Genomic DNA, 15,748 nt, shown 5'->3' with positions numbered 1-15,748 from the left:
GAATTTTCTACTTAAGCCAAATCTCAGATGGGGAAGGATATTAACACATATGATTGGAACAATTACAACAACAAAAAAAGAATAAAACCAGCTTATTGTGAAGTGTGTGTTTGAGTATCAAAAGAGCTCCTCCACCAAGCACACCCCAAGCATGGAAGGGGAAAGGAGGGAAGAGAGTGGGAGGGGAGTGGAGGGAAAGGAAGGGATTGAGGGGGAAGGAGGAGAGGAAGACCGAGACCATCCAAGAGTGCACTAGAACTTTAATCACAGAATAGTGCTTCAGGCTGACATGAGCAAGTCTAAAGCATCCACTGAGTGCAGAACACACCTCTGGATTATAAAGCTAGAACCATACAGACGAGTGGCTGCATCCCTAGCAGAAAGAGTAACATATCATCACATGCTTGATTTTCAAGTGGAAAACTAGAGCTCTGAAAAATTGAGCAATTTCTTGCACTATCACGTCTAGAAATGAGTGTGACAAAATAGTGGTGGGTTTAGGTCAGACTATTAAGTTCATGACGTTTCATTAATTTTAGGGAGCCATTCAATGTATCTTGCCCTGTACCACTTGTAGTCAGCTTAAATGAAGTTCAAATGATATGATCAACATAAAAGCACTTTGTAAAAAGGAAAAACAATATAAGGTGTTTTTGTTTTTTGTGTTTTCTGGCCTGTGTGAAACTTACTATGTAGACCAGGCTGGTTTTGAGCTCACAGGGATCTGCCTATCTCTGCCCCCTCCTCTGCTTTAATGGTAGTATTCAAGGAATGCACCATGGTGTCTGACAGTCTTAAAAAATTATCCATCTATGTACCTTTCTTTCTTTGGGGGTTATTTGCCTGATCCTCAAACTTACTGGGAATGGGGTGGTATAATCTCTCCCTTACAGATAAGGGGAGTATAGCATTTAGGAAGTGTAACTTGTTTGTGTTACAAAGACAGGACTAAACTCCGAATCTTTTACCTTCCGCTTCTGCGCTGACTAGTTTTATGTCAATATGACACAAATTAAAGTCATCTGAGAGAAAGGAATATCATTGAGAAAATGCCTCCATAAGATGGAGTTGTAGGAAACTCTGCACAGCATTTTCTTCATTAGTGATTGATGCAAGGGTCCCCTGGATGGGCGGGGCCATCCCTGGGCTGGTAGTCCCGGGTTCTATAAGAGCACAGGACGGGAGAGGCACAGGCAGCAAGCCAGTAAGCAGCTCCCTCCAAGGCCTCTGCACCCGTTTAACTGCCTCCAGGTTCCTGCTCTGTGTGAGTTCCTGCCCCGACTTCTTTCAGGGATGGACTATGATGTGGATGTGTAAGCCAAATAAACCCTTCCCAACTTGCCTTTGGTTACGGTGTTTAATCACAGTAATAGCAGTCCTGACTTCTATTTCTTTACATCCTGATTCTTCTAAAAATAAAGTACAATTTAAAAGGTCAAGCCTGAGTTCTAAATTCTTTTAAAGATTTATTTTTTTATATTACATTTTTAAAGTACCTAAATTTTTTCACACAATAGATTTTGGTCATATTCTTTCCCCTCCCCAAGTTCTTCTTCCAGACCCTCCTCACCTTCCTACCTACCCAACTCCATGCGTTTTTCCCTTTCTCTCAAAATAAACAAAACAGAAGAGAATTAAAAACAACAAAAACAAACAAACAAACAAAAAACCCCAACAACCCCAGAAAACAAAATAAAGACCCAAAAGACAGAAAAAAAAACAAAAAACCAAACAAACAAAAACCAAATCAGCCGGGCGGTGGTGGCGCACGCCTTTAATCCCAGCACTCGGGAGGCAGAGCCAGGCGGATCTCTGTGAGTTCGAGGCCAGCCTGGGCTACAAAGTGAGTTCCAGGAAAGGCGCAAAGCTACACAGGAAAACCCTGTCTCGAAAAAACGGAAAAAAAAAAAATCAAACAAAAAACCAGTAAACTGTAACAACAAAAATCAATGGAGACCATTCTGTGTTAGTCAACTACTTCTGAGCATGGGACCTACCCTGGAGCGTGGTTAATATATCCAGTGTCACTACACTGGAGAAAACTCATTTTCTTCCTCCCAGCAGGTCTCAACTGCAAACAGCTTCTTGGCCAGGGGTGGGATCCCCATGTCTACTTACTTCCCCTTCTCTCTGCTGGGATTCCGTCTGACCTGAATTTGTACAAGAAGTCACAGTCTCTGAATTCCTATGTGCAGCAGCCCTACTGTGTCGAGAAGACTGCCCTAGTCATCCATCATGTCTAGCTTTCACAATTTTCTGCCTCTTCTTCGGCCCTGGTCCCTGAGCCTCAAGGGGAGGAGGGTTGGATGAAGACATCCCATTGAGGGCTGAGTGCCTCACGGTCTCTGTCTGCACATTGTCCAGTTGTGGTTCTCTGTGCTAAATCTCATTTGCAAGTCTCTGATGAAGGTTAAACAATGAAGATTTAATTTGTTTTTTTAAAGTGTGTATATTTGTGAATCAGGTGCCTGTAGAGGCTAAAGAAAGTGTCAGACCCCCTAGAGCTGGAGTTAAAGGAGGATGTGAGTCACCTGACCTCAGTGCTGGGAACTGAACTTGGGTCTTCTATAAGAGCAGTACCTGCTTTTAACTGTTGAGCCAGCTTTTCAGCCCAAGTTACATATCCCTTAAAAGAATATGTTTCAGAATTTATCTGGGGACAAACATTTAAGTTCTATTAATTTTACAATAAACATGTTATACTTAATAATGAGACAATCCCAGCATCTTTTCTCATAGTATAGAGCATGTATCACCATCATCACCTAAGGATATCAATATTGGTTACAACTGAGGATATGGCTTTTCTTATACGTGCAGCATCGCTGACTTTGTTTGCTTGTGCTTTGAGACATAGTCTCTACGTAGGCCTGGCTGTCCTGGATCTCACTCTGTAGACCACATTGGCCACGAACTCAGAGATCCACCTGCCTCTGCCTCCCCAGTGCTGGGATTTAAGGTGTGAGTCACCACACCTGGCCACTCACTGACTTTTAAATTTATTCATTTGTTCTCTCTCTCTCTCTCTCTCTCTCTCTCTCTCTCTCTCTCTCTCTCTCTCTCTCTCTCTCTCTCTCTCTCTCTCAAAAAGGTTAAGCAGATAGTATGAGGGGATTATGTGCAAAGGTACTGTGCAGATAACACCTATTCTCTTTTTCACTGGGAACTGAAATCAGGACTCCCCATACCTCATCTATCAGTCAGGTTCCTAATCACTGCAAAACCTCTCAATCCAGAACTACTACTACTCTAGCAATGCAGATTAGCTAGCAGACTTTATCACTGTAAACTATCCAGTTACACACCAGTAATTGGTTGGAATGAGTTGAAAACAAGTCAGACTGACTTATAAACTTTTGTTTTTTAACTACAAGCCTGTGATTGTTTCAACAATTTACGGTAATAGTAGACTGCTAAGTTAGGGACACCGAGTAAGTAAATGAAAGAACCCAAAAACAGAGCAGAAACCTGTACAAAATTTCAAGGGATTCTAGCAAACTATTTTAACATAAAAAGTACAGGGATCAAGTAAAATAAGCTTTCAAATCTTCTTTTAAAAAAATGTTATACTATTAGACACTTAAAAACATATATTAATCTTTACCATATTATAACAACTTTTAGATTGCTGATTGCTCATTCTTTGCAATATGAAAATAATATGTATCTGGATTTACCTATTCATGATGGCTTCATAATGACTAAATTCTTAATGATTTCCACAAAAGGTGAAGACTTTGAAGTCATAATATAGTATAATTCAGTCATTATGATATATACATCTCACTATACTACTGATGATTTCTCCTAGAATCTCAGTATGGCTACTTTGTCTGATTTTCAGGTTCCCCCCACAAGGTTTCTCTGTCTAGCTGTCTTGGAACTTGATTTGCAGACCAGGCTCAAATTCACAGAGATCCACCTGCCTCTGCCTCCCAAGTGCTGGGATTAAGGCGTGTGTTGCCGCCGCTGCCGCCGCCGCCACCGCCACCACCACCACCACCACTAGGCTGATTTTCAGTTTTTAGCCTAAGGTAAGCCCTAAAATGTGAGAGACCCCAACTGCTCTCATTTCCCTCTCAGTGGGGCTCGTTTGAAGCTGTAATTAGACTCACGCACACAATGTCTACCTACCTAGATTTATGTCACTGTCAGTTTCATCAGTGGGGCTCATCCGAAGCTGTAATTAGACTCATGCACACAATGTCTACCTACCTAGATTTATGTCACTGTCAATTTCAGCAAACATGTCTATAAACACATGTTTTACATTATGAGCAATACTCGAAGCTCTCAAACAAAAGATCATTAATACTACACTTACTATTAATTTTACTGAATATTAATATGTGTTGCAAGGGCAATAAAATGTCAGCAAATCACTCCTTCCAACTAATAAAATTCTAAAAATAAAAAATCATCAAATTCGCTGACATCTGACTACAATTTTATTTTTTTCTCACTGTTCCATAAGCTTTAAAAAAGCAGACTTTAGTTTGGAGCAGTATTTACAGAAGTTACAAAGACCGTGTAAGTATCTCACACAGAAGCAGAGCATCATGGCGGACATCTACATCCCAGCACTCAGGAGAAGGCCCAGCATCACGGCCAACAAGGACGACACAGGGCCCTGTCCTAAAACAGGAGTTTTCATGTAATTGAGATACAATCTACATCAATACATGTAAAGCGTGGGATTTAACCAAATAACAAAAGGCTGAGTATTTCCAAAGACAAATCTACATTGAGAAACAGTGCCATATAAAAGAATGGATCTGGCAAAAGAGCAGGACCACTAATTGTAGAAATTAGACAAGTTTATAGAAACAAAACCATAGAACTTACTTTGAACATTGTTACAAGCACAAAGGCATGTTAACAAATCTCCAAACGTTTAATATAAGCTCAGAATGCACTTCATTTCATAGACTACCAAATAAAAGCTAGTGTTGAACCTATCTTAAATCCCAACTGAAGTCAAAGCAAATTAATATACCTAATGAAAAAAAAATACTTCGACAGTTTTAAAGGAATACAAATAAAACATTGAAAGCAAATTAACTTTTTATAAAGAAAAAAGAAACCAATAAAAACCTGTGGTGCGTTGGGCAGGACGACAGTACTCTCAGCAGGGACGGGCAGGGCAGGGGTCACAGGGACAGTGGGAGAGGAGGGAGGAACAGCTTCTGTGGGCTAAAATCACCAATGACAAAAAATCAGGAAAAAAACATCAAGTAAAAAAGACACAAACAGAAAGTTGTACCATAAAGGTAAATTATAGTTCTCCATATACTAATTAATAAGTGAGAAAATTATTAAGGTATTACTTAGTTAGTTAAGTAATGAAACTGTCCTATGGCTATTTCAGCAACAATTATGACCTCAACTTACAACATCAGTGTCTGTGGTTAAGAAGATCTGTTCTTTAGAATGTACCAACAAAGACAATCAATCATGCACTATTAAATGATACGGCTGTTTTATAGTCAGATTGCAAAAATTTTTCTAGCATCCAGAAGCTATCTGATTATTTTTCCTTTTCACATTAAAAAAAAGTTATTAGCCTACCATGCAAATGTTTATGAATACACAGGAAAACATTAAAAAAAAATCTCCAAACAGAATTTGTATCATTTAAAATAATCCATACTATTAAAACTCTTGCTTCTGAGAACAGTAAATAACCTGCCTAATGTTCCTGTGAAGTCATTATCCCAGTTACCACTGGCTCCTTTATGTGATCTACTCGACAAAAGTGGAGGGAAAAGCACAGAGGTGTTTCGGCAATTTAAACCAATAAACTGTAATACTTTGTATACTTAATTACTGTCTGGCTTGATTATTGTCAAGAGTAGTATGTAATATGCACAGAAAATATATTTTCTAACAAAATTATACTACTATAAACACATTAACTCAAAAATACAAATGAAATATAATGTAAGAAAACATTTAAAATCAAGCAGATAGGGAGACAATGGATACTAACAGAGACTTAAAGCAAAGAAGAAAAATTAAGATGAAGCTACTTTGCTTGTCACTGATAAAATTATATTAATAACTACTGTTTATCACATCAGTCAAGATTCATTAAAGATGTATAAAGCATGTGTGGATGGTGCACTGGTTGAGGCATAATTCAAGGACAGCCTAAACTCATAGCAATATGTATTATTATACAATAATACTGTCTCAAAACCAAAACCAACCAATCAAACAAAAGACTAAATGAAGATTTGAACAGAAAATTTTACCAAGTCTTACAAGTATGCAGTGAGAACATGAAAGGATTAGTCAGTAGGGAAATGCAAACCAAAGCTAGTGAGTTGGCATTTTATACATACTAAAGAATGGGGTCGCCGGGCGGTGGTGGCGCACGCCTTTAATCCCAGCACTCGGGAGGCAGAGGCAGGCGGATCTCTGTGAGTTCGAGGCCAGCCTGGGCTACCAAGTGAGTTCCAGGAAAGGCGCAAAGCTATACAGAGAAACCCTGTCTCGAAAAACCAAAAAAAAAAAAAAGAATGGGGTCATTCAAACAAAATGACAAAAATCAAAGTAACAAGTGGCGGCAACGATGAAACTAAAACCCTTGTGATACTGCTGTGTGTGTATAAAATGGCACAGGTTGGGGCTGGAGAGATGTCAGCAGTTAAGAGCCCTGGCTGCTCTTCCAGAGGACCCAGGTTCAATTTCCAGCACCCACATGGCAGCTCAAAACTGTTAACTCCTGTTCCAGGGGATTCAGCATCCTCACACAGACACACATGCAGGCAGATACCAATGCATATAGATAAAAAATAAATAGATTATTAAAAAAATAAAATAAAATGGCACAGGTATTTGTGGAAAACAATTTAGTGGTTCTTCAAAAGCAGCCATGGAACTATGGTGTGATCTAGTAATTCTACTTCTAAACAACTAAAGAGTGGGAAAAAAGATTCAACTACTTGTATGCAATGTCCAAGGCAGTGTCATTCCCAAAAGCCAAAGGTGAATGAACAATTCAAGTGTACATATATACAGATAATCAACAATATGTGGAATATACCTATAATGGACTACGATTCAGCCTTACAAAAGAAACACATTCTGGCACATGGTATTACATGGGTGGACCTTGAAGACTTTATGTAGATAAAATGAACATACCACAAATTGGTTCTACTTATACACACTTTATTATAATAATATTTTAAAGTTGACTATCATATCCTATCACATTGCTAATGGATATTTAAATCCACGCAAAGTTTAGAAAAAGTAACTTATCAGTAAATACCTATATTAAAAACTGCCTCAAGTCTGACTTAGTAGTTTAATGTAGTCTTAAGGAACAATTTAAAAAGGAACTATAACACTTCTGAGATATTCTCTGGAGAAGAGTTTGTAACTGGGGAATTGTGGAATATTATTATATCCTAAGGTATCTCAAGTAGTGCTAACCATTAACATCAAACGTTTTGAGCAATTAATCTATAACAGCTTATAAATCAGATGGAACACTGCTTATAATATTAAAAGAGAGAGGAAACAGAAAGAAAGGTTTGAAATGTTAACAAACGGGGTCAGGATCATGACTGTTTCCTCTCTTGCTTTTATTTTGAACTTGATTTCTCCAATTGTTCACAATAAATACACAGAGACATTATAAATACAGGGTGAGGGAGGAAGATTGGTGCATACTAACACAAAATAAATCGTCTGTCACCAGCACATTCTCTGTAAGACAAACAAATGAATGTGCTCTAAAGACACTGCAAATCTCAGTAATGCTGCAAGAATTTTTTTCCAGAGTTGAGGACAGAACCCAGGGCCTTACGAGCAAGCACTCTACCACTGAGCTAAATCCCCAACCCCACGCTGGAAGAATATTAACACTGATAAATGAGCTTAAATTGATGGATTCTACTATCTGAATGTCTTATTTTCCTTTCAAACAGATTTTTAGCCATTAGATTTTATGGTGAAAAAAAAAAATCAATCTCCCCTCCCCCCTGAAGAAGTAATTCTTAAAATGAGGGATGACATTTGCGTAATATTGTGAATATACTTAATGTCACTGAGTTATACACTTAAAAGGCTAAAATAAGGGGCTGGAGAGATGGCTAAGAGGTTAAAAGCATTAACTCAGAAGCTGGGTTTGAGTCTCAGTTAACCACATGGGTGACCCTGGTTCCAGGGGACCTGACGTCGTTTGCCGTGGAAAGCAGACGCACTGACATGCATGTAGGCAAAGCACCCAGACATGAAAAACATGCATCTAAAAGGCTGAAGTGAAAACTGTATGCTATGTTACTTCACCACGAGGGAAGAAAGTACACCGAATTAAGAGGGTATGGCTTTGACTTGAAGCTTCAGTCACTATTTCTACTTCTGAATTCTGTCTTTGAAGGTTAGAATTAAAAACTTAAATGGTAGGCAAACAATTTTCACTCAGATACTCCCACGACCTTTAAAATGATTTATGACAAAGCCCAGAGGAAGAATGGTTTTGAAAGAATTGTTGCTAGATCACTTGGATGTACATGCTGAAAGAACAAGTGAATACAGATCCCTAGTTTCAACCCCAGAGAGAAGCAACCCAAACCCTCTAGAAGGCAATATGGTAAGACACCACTGCCTTTGTAGAGAAGGCGACTTACTGAACAGAGAAGTAGACATTGCTCGAACCAAAGCAGGGTAAGGAGATGCTATCAGCTGTGAGCAAGGAATGGTGGGAGTGAGCACTGTGCCATAGAGCGTGGTAGCTGGGACAGGGTGAGGGCGGTGTTGTATGGGCACAGCAGCATAAAAGCCTGGCATGAGGCTCAACAATCCCAGTGGAATACAGAAGCAACCTGTAGATGCTGAAGCAGTGAGGAAATGGAGAATGAGGGGAGGTGTGAAGGGAGATTTCACTCTAATGAGTGAGTATAGAAAGGGCAATGGGAGCAAGGTTTCTCATGTTAGAGACAAGTAAAGCTGTAAATTATGAGAACAGAGAAAACTCAGGACGGACCTATGCTGTTAGACCAGATCTGAAGTACTGGGATAAACATAATGGTTTTTCAACACATATAGAAACAAAACTAAAAGAGGAGTCCTTACAGAAATGGCTGGCTCCAGTGCTAGGATCCAGTGAGTGTGACATCACCCGGACATGCTGCTATCTGCCCCAAAGTAAGTAAGTACTCCAAGAAAAACAGTTATCAAAGGGCCTAAAAAAATATCTTGAAGGGCTGCCACCTGGGAAACACCCAAGACTCAAAATAAATAATAATTGTATTAGATTAGTATTAGTATTAGAAAAATATTAGAGACTTTTCTTTTGCTGTGATAACCATGACCAAAAGACTTAAGGAAAAAGGAATTTATTCTGGCTTATGGTTCTAAAAGGCTAGAGTCCACAATGGCAAGAAGTGGTAACATGCTGGTAAGAGCAAGAAGCCGGCGGGTCTCTTTATTCATCCATACACAGGAAACATTGAGAGACATCAAGTGGGGTGAGGCTATACAATCTCATAGCCCGCCCCCCAGTGATGCACTTCTACAGCAAGGCTGTACCCACCTAAGGATTCTATTATCTCCCCAAACAGTACCACTTACTGAACAAGTGCTGAAAAACTTGAGCCTATGGGAGAGATACTCTCATTCAAGCTACTAGAGTAACAGTGGCATAAAACTCAATAAATAAGATAGGAGAGTCCATATTGAAAAAATGCACATAGGAATTAATAAACAAAATGCATTTCCTAGAAATAAAATGCTAATTAAAAAGTGTAGAAGAAATGGTGAAATTATCAAATCATCATCTGGCAACCATCATGTTATAATTCATTTAAGAAATAGCAATGGATGCTTAAACTTCCTCTTGCTGTTTCTAAGTGAAACTTCCATTTCATTTTACTTGACATACATCTGAATGGGACACGGACACACACAGACAGACGGATGGACGGACACACACACACACACACACACACACACACACACACACACACACCCCATACATAATGTATCTCCTCAAAATACTAACCTGGATAAATCCAACAGATACTATCCTAATAAAGTAATCAGAGGTAACTTTACGGTAACAGGACAAATTGAAACGAAATACTATCTCAGAGGAGACAATGACAACACTAACTTTGGTGGCAAACACAATTAACTGCATCTAATCAAACAGCCAGCCCAAACCAAGCGATAATACTACAAAACAACTGGTCATAGTCATCATAACTGTGATAATTATTTCTTACAATGTTTGTTCAGTTTTGATGAGATTTAGTAAAACTACTATAAACTGTCCATATTTTAACTTTTATTGTGTATGGGTGTTTTGGCTGAAGTATGTCTTTGTCCCACACATATGTACTGCCTGAAGAGCACAGCAGAAGGGGCCAGATCCCCTGGAAGTTACAAATTGGGGTGAGCTGCCATGTGGGTCCTGAGAATTGAACCAGGATCCTCTCGAAGAACAGCCAGTGCTCTTCACCATGGAGCTATCTCTGCAGCCCCCAGAGTAGATATTTAACATTCGCAATCTGATGAGTTGACACATATGAAATCATGATCACAATGCACCCTGTGTGTATATCCACCACCTATACGAGTTTCCCTGTGTTCCTTTGCTGTTTTAGTTTTGAGTTGTTAGAACACCAAAAGTATTTGATTTTTAAATGTCTCAAAATATCATAATGTAATATCCTTTTCTTATACTGGTATTAATTTCTTGGTAATGGTCTAGTAGTAAGAAAGTACTACTATATTAGTAGTGCTCACTAGAGTCCTAATACTAGGGTAAGAGTAACAGATCAAATAAAACCAGGTAAAGCTACAGGCTTACCTCAAATTTCAAAGCACAAGAAATATATCCACTGGTCAGCTGCTCCCTAAATCCCTTTATGACAAACTATTATTCTTTTTATATTACATTTAAACCCCACTGTACTGCTCTTTTCAGGGCCTGTTCTAGAATCTATCTCCTTTGGGAAAGGATCTAAGTATTGTTTCTTAAAAAAACAAAAACAAAAACAAAAAAACCCTAAAATACCCTATGACATCTTAATCTATCTTGCTGTCTATAAGACACCTAGAGTTAAGAATTCTGTGGAAGAACACATGCCCTACCTTTTCAGAAGGCTGAACTTAACAACAAATGACCTACCAACAAACAAAATATCCAAGGTACAAATGATAAAGTAACAAAATAATCCATTTAATTTACTTGAAACAAAACTATAATCTTAAAAAACCTAACCTAATGAAAGTTAGTGGAGAATGACAGACACTAGATCTTACAGAACAGTGAGGAGAGAAAGTGAAGGAATGTATGAAGATGAATACATTTGAGAACATGACAAAATGCTTGGGACTCTACATTGGAAAATGTCAAATAAAATATAATGCATATAATGTATGGGTTAAATACTGAGCAAATGTAAAGAAATCATTACACGTGTTATTTCAGAAAAGAAAGATTAGAGAATAGCACTTTAAACTTTAAAAATCTTCTAAAACCATATAAATCAAGCAGGAAACAACCACCATTATGTCACTTCTGTCCTGTACCATCGGTAAGATCAGCTCACCAGAAGCCTGTTTTTGTTTTGAAAAATCTTGGTCATGTGACTAGCAACAGTCTCAGTTGTTTGTATCCATAGCAACACCACGGAATCATTAGCCTCTGAGGCTGCCTTTGGAGACTTGTTTCCATGACAACAGAGGTTATAATATTAACACTGTCTGAAGGAACACTGCAGAAAATTGTAAATTTTTATAAAATAATTTGACAGATCATACACATTTTCAAATACTTTTGAAACAAACATCACATTGACAATTATGTGAAAGATGCTTAAAATGATTTAACAAAATTGCACTAATTTTCTATATAGGTTTATATTTTATACTAATTTAAGGTCTTAATTTAGGAGACCTGTACTTAAAATGTAGATTTTTTATGTGATCTGTGCACATCCTCATTTATGAATAGTAGTGCTACCCCTCACTTTTAGGTATTCAGCAATACATACATATTGTGTTAGCCTATTTATCAAATCTCTTTCTGTTTAGACAGCCAATGTGCTTTCTATTACATCCGTAAGAATCCTAAAGAAAGAATCAAGAGGTAAATTAGGAGACTGTGATAATATAGCTGAGAGGTGATGATGGCGTAACCTGATGCAGTGTCAGTAAAAATGGACATGAGCAGTCACACAGAAACTGTGAATGTAGAGTTAATATGCCTTGAGGACTGATGGGAAGTAAGGAGTATAAATAATAATCTCCAGCTGGGCAGTGGTGGCACATGCCTTTAATCCCAGCAGGCAGGTGGATCTCTGTGAATTTGAGGCCAGCCTAGTCTACAGAGTGAGTTCCAGGACAGCCAGGGCTACACAGAGAAACCCTGTCTCAAAAAACAAACAAACAAAAAGAATAATCTCCACAGCATGATGCGGTGGTACATGTCTTTAGTCCAAGTACTTGGGAGGTAGAAGCAGGAGATCTCTGTGAGTTCGAGGCCAGCCTGGTCTACAGAGTAGTGAGTTCCAGGACAGCCAGGGCTACAGAGAAGTCCTGTCTCAACCAAATAAAACAACTTCCACAACAGCAACTAAAAATTATTTCTTAGATAATAATTAGACTTGGACATAAAAGAGCTATAGTGCTATCTAAGTATCTATTTTTCTTGCTAATTATTAAGACTTTCAGGACTGGAAGGGATTGGCTCAGTGGGTGAATGCTGGCTTAGCAAGCACAGAGCCCTGGCTTTAAAACCTAGCTTCCTAAAAATCAAGAGTTTGTAAAACATAAGACAATCAAGAGAGGCTGGGTAGTGGTGGCGCACACCTTTGATCGCAGCACTTAGAAGGCAGAGGCAGGGGGATCTCTGAGTTTGAGGACAGCTAAGGGGCTACAGAGAAACCTTGTCTCTGGGTGGTGGTGGTGGTGGTGGTGTGGGTGAACACAAGAGATAAAACAAAAAATGATTTTCAGAATGTAAAACTGACAAGAAAAATAAAACCACATTACTAAGTAGCTAATATTTACATTTTGTATTAACATGCTTCATGAAACCAGTAAAATGTACTTGGGCTAAACACGAAAGTCCAGAAAGATCTAAAAGTACACTGTATTTTCAAGGAAAATGAAATAAACAAATGAACAAATCTTTTGGTAGCAGTATTTTAAGACATAACCACCTTTGCCCACTGTTGTTGAATAAGGATCTTGAGTTTAACATGGCATAGTTGGAATTCTTAATCCAAGTTCTTTGGACCTTTATTTAATGATCTACTATACCACAAAGAGGCATGCTTCTGATTAAATGTCAAAGCAGCTACTTAAAAGAAAGAAAGAAACCAAGAAAAAACTGCAAGCCTTTTGAATGTTTACAGAAGGATAAAATACAGCCAAGTACATTTATAAAAACTCCACTTGGGAATTACTGTATTCAAGAAAGGATCAATATCTGCAGGACAAAAGGTGTTTTTCATGGTTTAATATTTTTCTTATGACTCATATGCCCTTTGCCACTGTCACTGCAAACATATTACATCTTTAATATGAGCTGTATAGTTTTCAAAAAAGTGAAACAGTATTTCAACCAGTTGTGTGACATCCATGCAGCATCTCAGAAGCAAGTATATATAAAATCAGACATATTTTAAATAAGCCACAAAGGATATCGAAACACAAATATTTTTAAAAACTTAAAATAGCTATGGGAAATAGGAAAAAAGATCTAGCAATTAATTCTATTGTAGAAGCATGGATGTGAAATTGTTAGTTTACACAGACAAGTTAGCTCATGAATCTATTATTTTGTAATTGCAACAATTCATAAAACTCAGTTAAGGTTTCTAATCTCTTCATTATGAAAAGACTGTATTTTATATTAGCACTCAGCTAACGACCTTTGAAAAAGAATGATTCAATCACTAAGAATTTAAAGAAAACAGAGACTTAAAGACTGAATTTAAAGATATGGTTACATAATTAACACAGGGAAGAAATTATCAATTAATATACCTTTGTCTTTGATATTTTTCAGAACTAGCCAACTAAACGTGTGCCATAATGGACTTCATTAACTACTAGGCTAACACGGGCCCTTGGCGCTGCTTAGTAACCCTTTCTGCTCTGTTCTAGTCCCCGTCTTTAAGTCCCCAATGCCTCCCTCCACTTACCTCTTCAGTTACACTGGCCTGCTGCTCTCTCCATAGCTTTCCTATTTTTCCTAAATTTTGCTCTTTATACCTTTCTTCCCAGAATGCTCTTGGTTAGACATCTCCAGTCTCAATTCTATGAACTCTCTCCATCGTTACTCAACCATCACCTTCAAATCCAACCCTCCATCAGCAATCCTATCACCTCCCCACAAATCTCACTTTCTCTCATTTTCTTCCTGAATACCACATATTTTTGGTAATTAACTGTTGTCTCCTATTAATACGAGGTTCACAAAAGCAAAGATTTTGGTTTAGTTTTAGGTTCAGTGTCACAGGAAGCTGTGTGTGTGTGTGTGTGTGTGTGTGTGTGTGTGTGTGTGTGTGTGTGTGTGTGTGTGTCAGATGAACCAACCCAATTCTGGAATGGATTCTGAATACTTGCTCTTCCTTCTCTTGCTCCCTTTCATGCTGTACACAGAGCAGACACTGGTTGAAGGTTCTTTCTGCATGGGGGGTAGCTACACCCAATCAAAGTGTTCAAGGCATTCTATTTGCCAACCCTACAAACAAGTTTCAAAGTGTAAAAATGCAAAACCAAAGCAAACTAAACCATAGCAACCCCAAACCCCAATCCAAAACAAGGGCCTCCCCCTCCTGTCGTTGGACAACAGCGCCCTGCCGAGTGCTGGCGGCCTAGGTGACAACAAAGGTGTCTGCAGAGTTCCATCTGTCTCCTCTTCAGACTGTCAAGTCCATGGGGTCTTCCCTCTAAACTTGTAGGTTCTCCTAATCTCAGGCTGGACTCGACTCTCATAGATCTTAAAGTGTTTCTTGCTGTTCCTATCTGCTTTACCGTTTTATTTCCATTTTGACCTTTTAGTTCTCGAATACACTTTTTGTTATCACTCTTTTGTTTTTCCCTTCTTTTGAGACAGATCTCACTATGGAACTCTGGCTGACCTGTAATGCCTTCGGTCGATTAGCCTGATCTCAAATGAAGAGATCCCCGTCTCAGCCTCAGGAGTGCTGGAACTAAAGGCATGTTCCAGTGCCCAGCTCTTAACACTTGTTCAACTAATCTTCTCTTACATTAGATGATTATCGTGGGTTTTGTTTTTTCTCTTGGTTGGACCCTGCTAAGGTTAAAAATCCTCTACCTAAGACATACCTATTTTCATTACTTTTTAAAAATTAAGACATAATTCTTTTTTACTCTATAATTAGATTACTTCTTCAGATTCCTTTCTTATGAGGCCATAATATTTTGTGGAACTGCTGACAATGGTGGCAGCCACCATCGTGTTTGTGGCACTGAATGAGGACGATGGTGCTACTGAACTGGGGACTGCCCTCCAGGCCTGGAGGAGCTGGGAGAGATTCGTGGGTACTGTCTTGTATAATTCTTACTGAATCTTGACCCAGATAATATTTCCATTCCTAATTTCTAAAAATAAAGAAATAAACTCAGAATAGGTCATTTTCCCAATGTGCTATGCCAAGTAAAGGGCAGGATATAGACATAAACTCAGGCCATTATCCTCCAAAGCTATCCTTAACCAGCATAGGATGCTGTCTCTTTAAACAGCCTAAGATGA

At 38.5% G+C, this 15,748-nt stretch overlaps 1 protein-coding gene across 17 annotated transcripts in view; it reads right to left on the bottom strand.

The window, feature by feature from the left end:
• The window catches only part of Dlg1 (discs large MAGUK scaffold protein 1), a 206,914-nt gene that overhangs the window by 101,858 nt on the left and 89,308 nt on the right, over positions 1 to 15,748 (bottom strand). For 9 of the 17 annotated variants that reach the window (XM_076548687.1, XM_076548686.1, XM_076548689.1 and 6 more), the window contains one exon: positions 5,095 to 5,193. The exons of the other annotated variants lie outside the window; for them this stretch is intronic. In XM_076548687.1, coding sequence (XP_076404802.1) covers positions 5,095 to 5,193 — 99 coding nt within the window. The remainder of the gene's footprint in view (positions 1 to 5,094; positions 5,194 to 15,748) is intronic. 17 annotated transcript variants of the gene reach the window in all.

The sequence above is a fragment of the Peromyscus maniculatus genome, chromosome 12 (assembly GCF_049852395.1).
Source record: "Peromyscus maniculatus bairdii isolate BWxNUB_F1_BW_parent chromosome 12, HU_Pman_BW_mat_3.1, whole genome shotgun sequence".
Lineage (NCBI taxonomy): Eukaryota > Metazoa > Chordata > Mammalia > Rodentia > Cricetidae > Peromyscus > Peromyscus maniculatus.
Note: the sequence above shows the minus strand (reverse complement) of the source record. Positions and strands in the feature narration are given on the sequence as shown.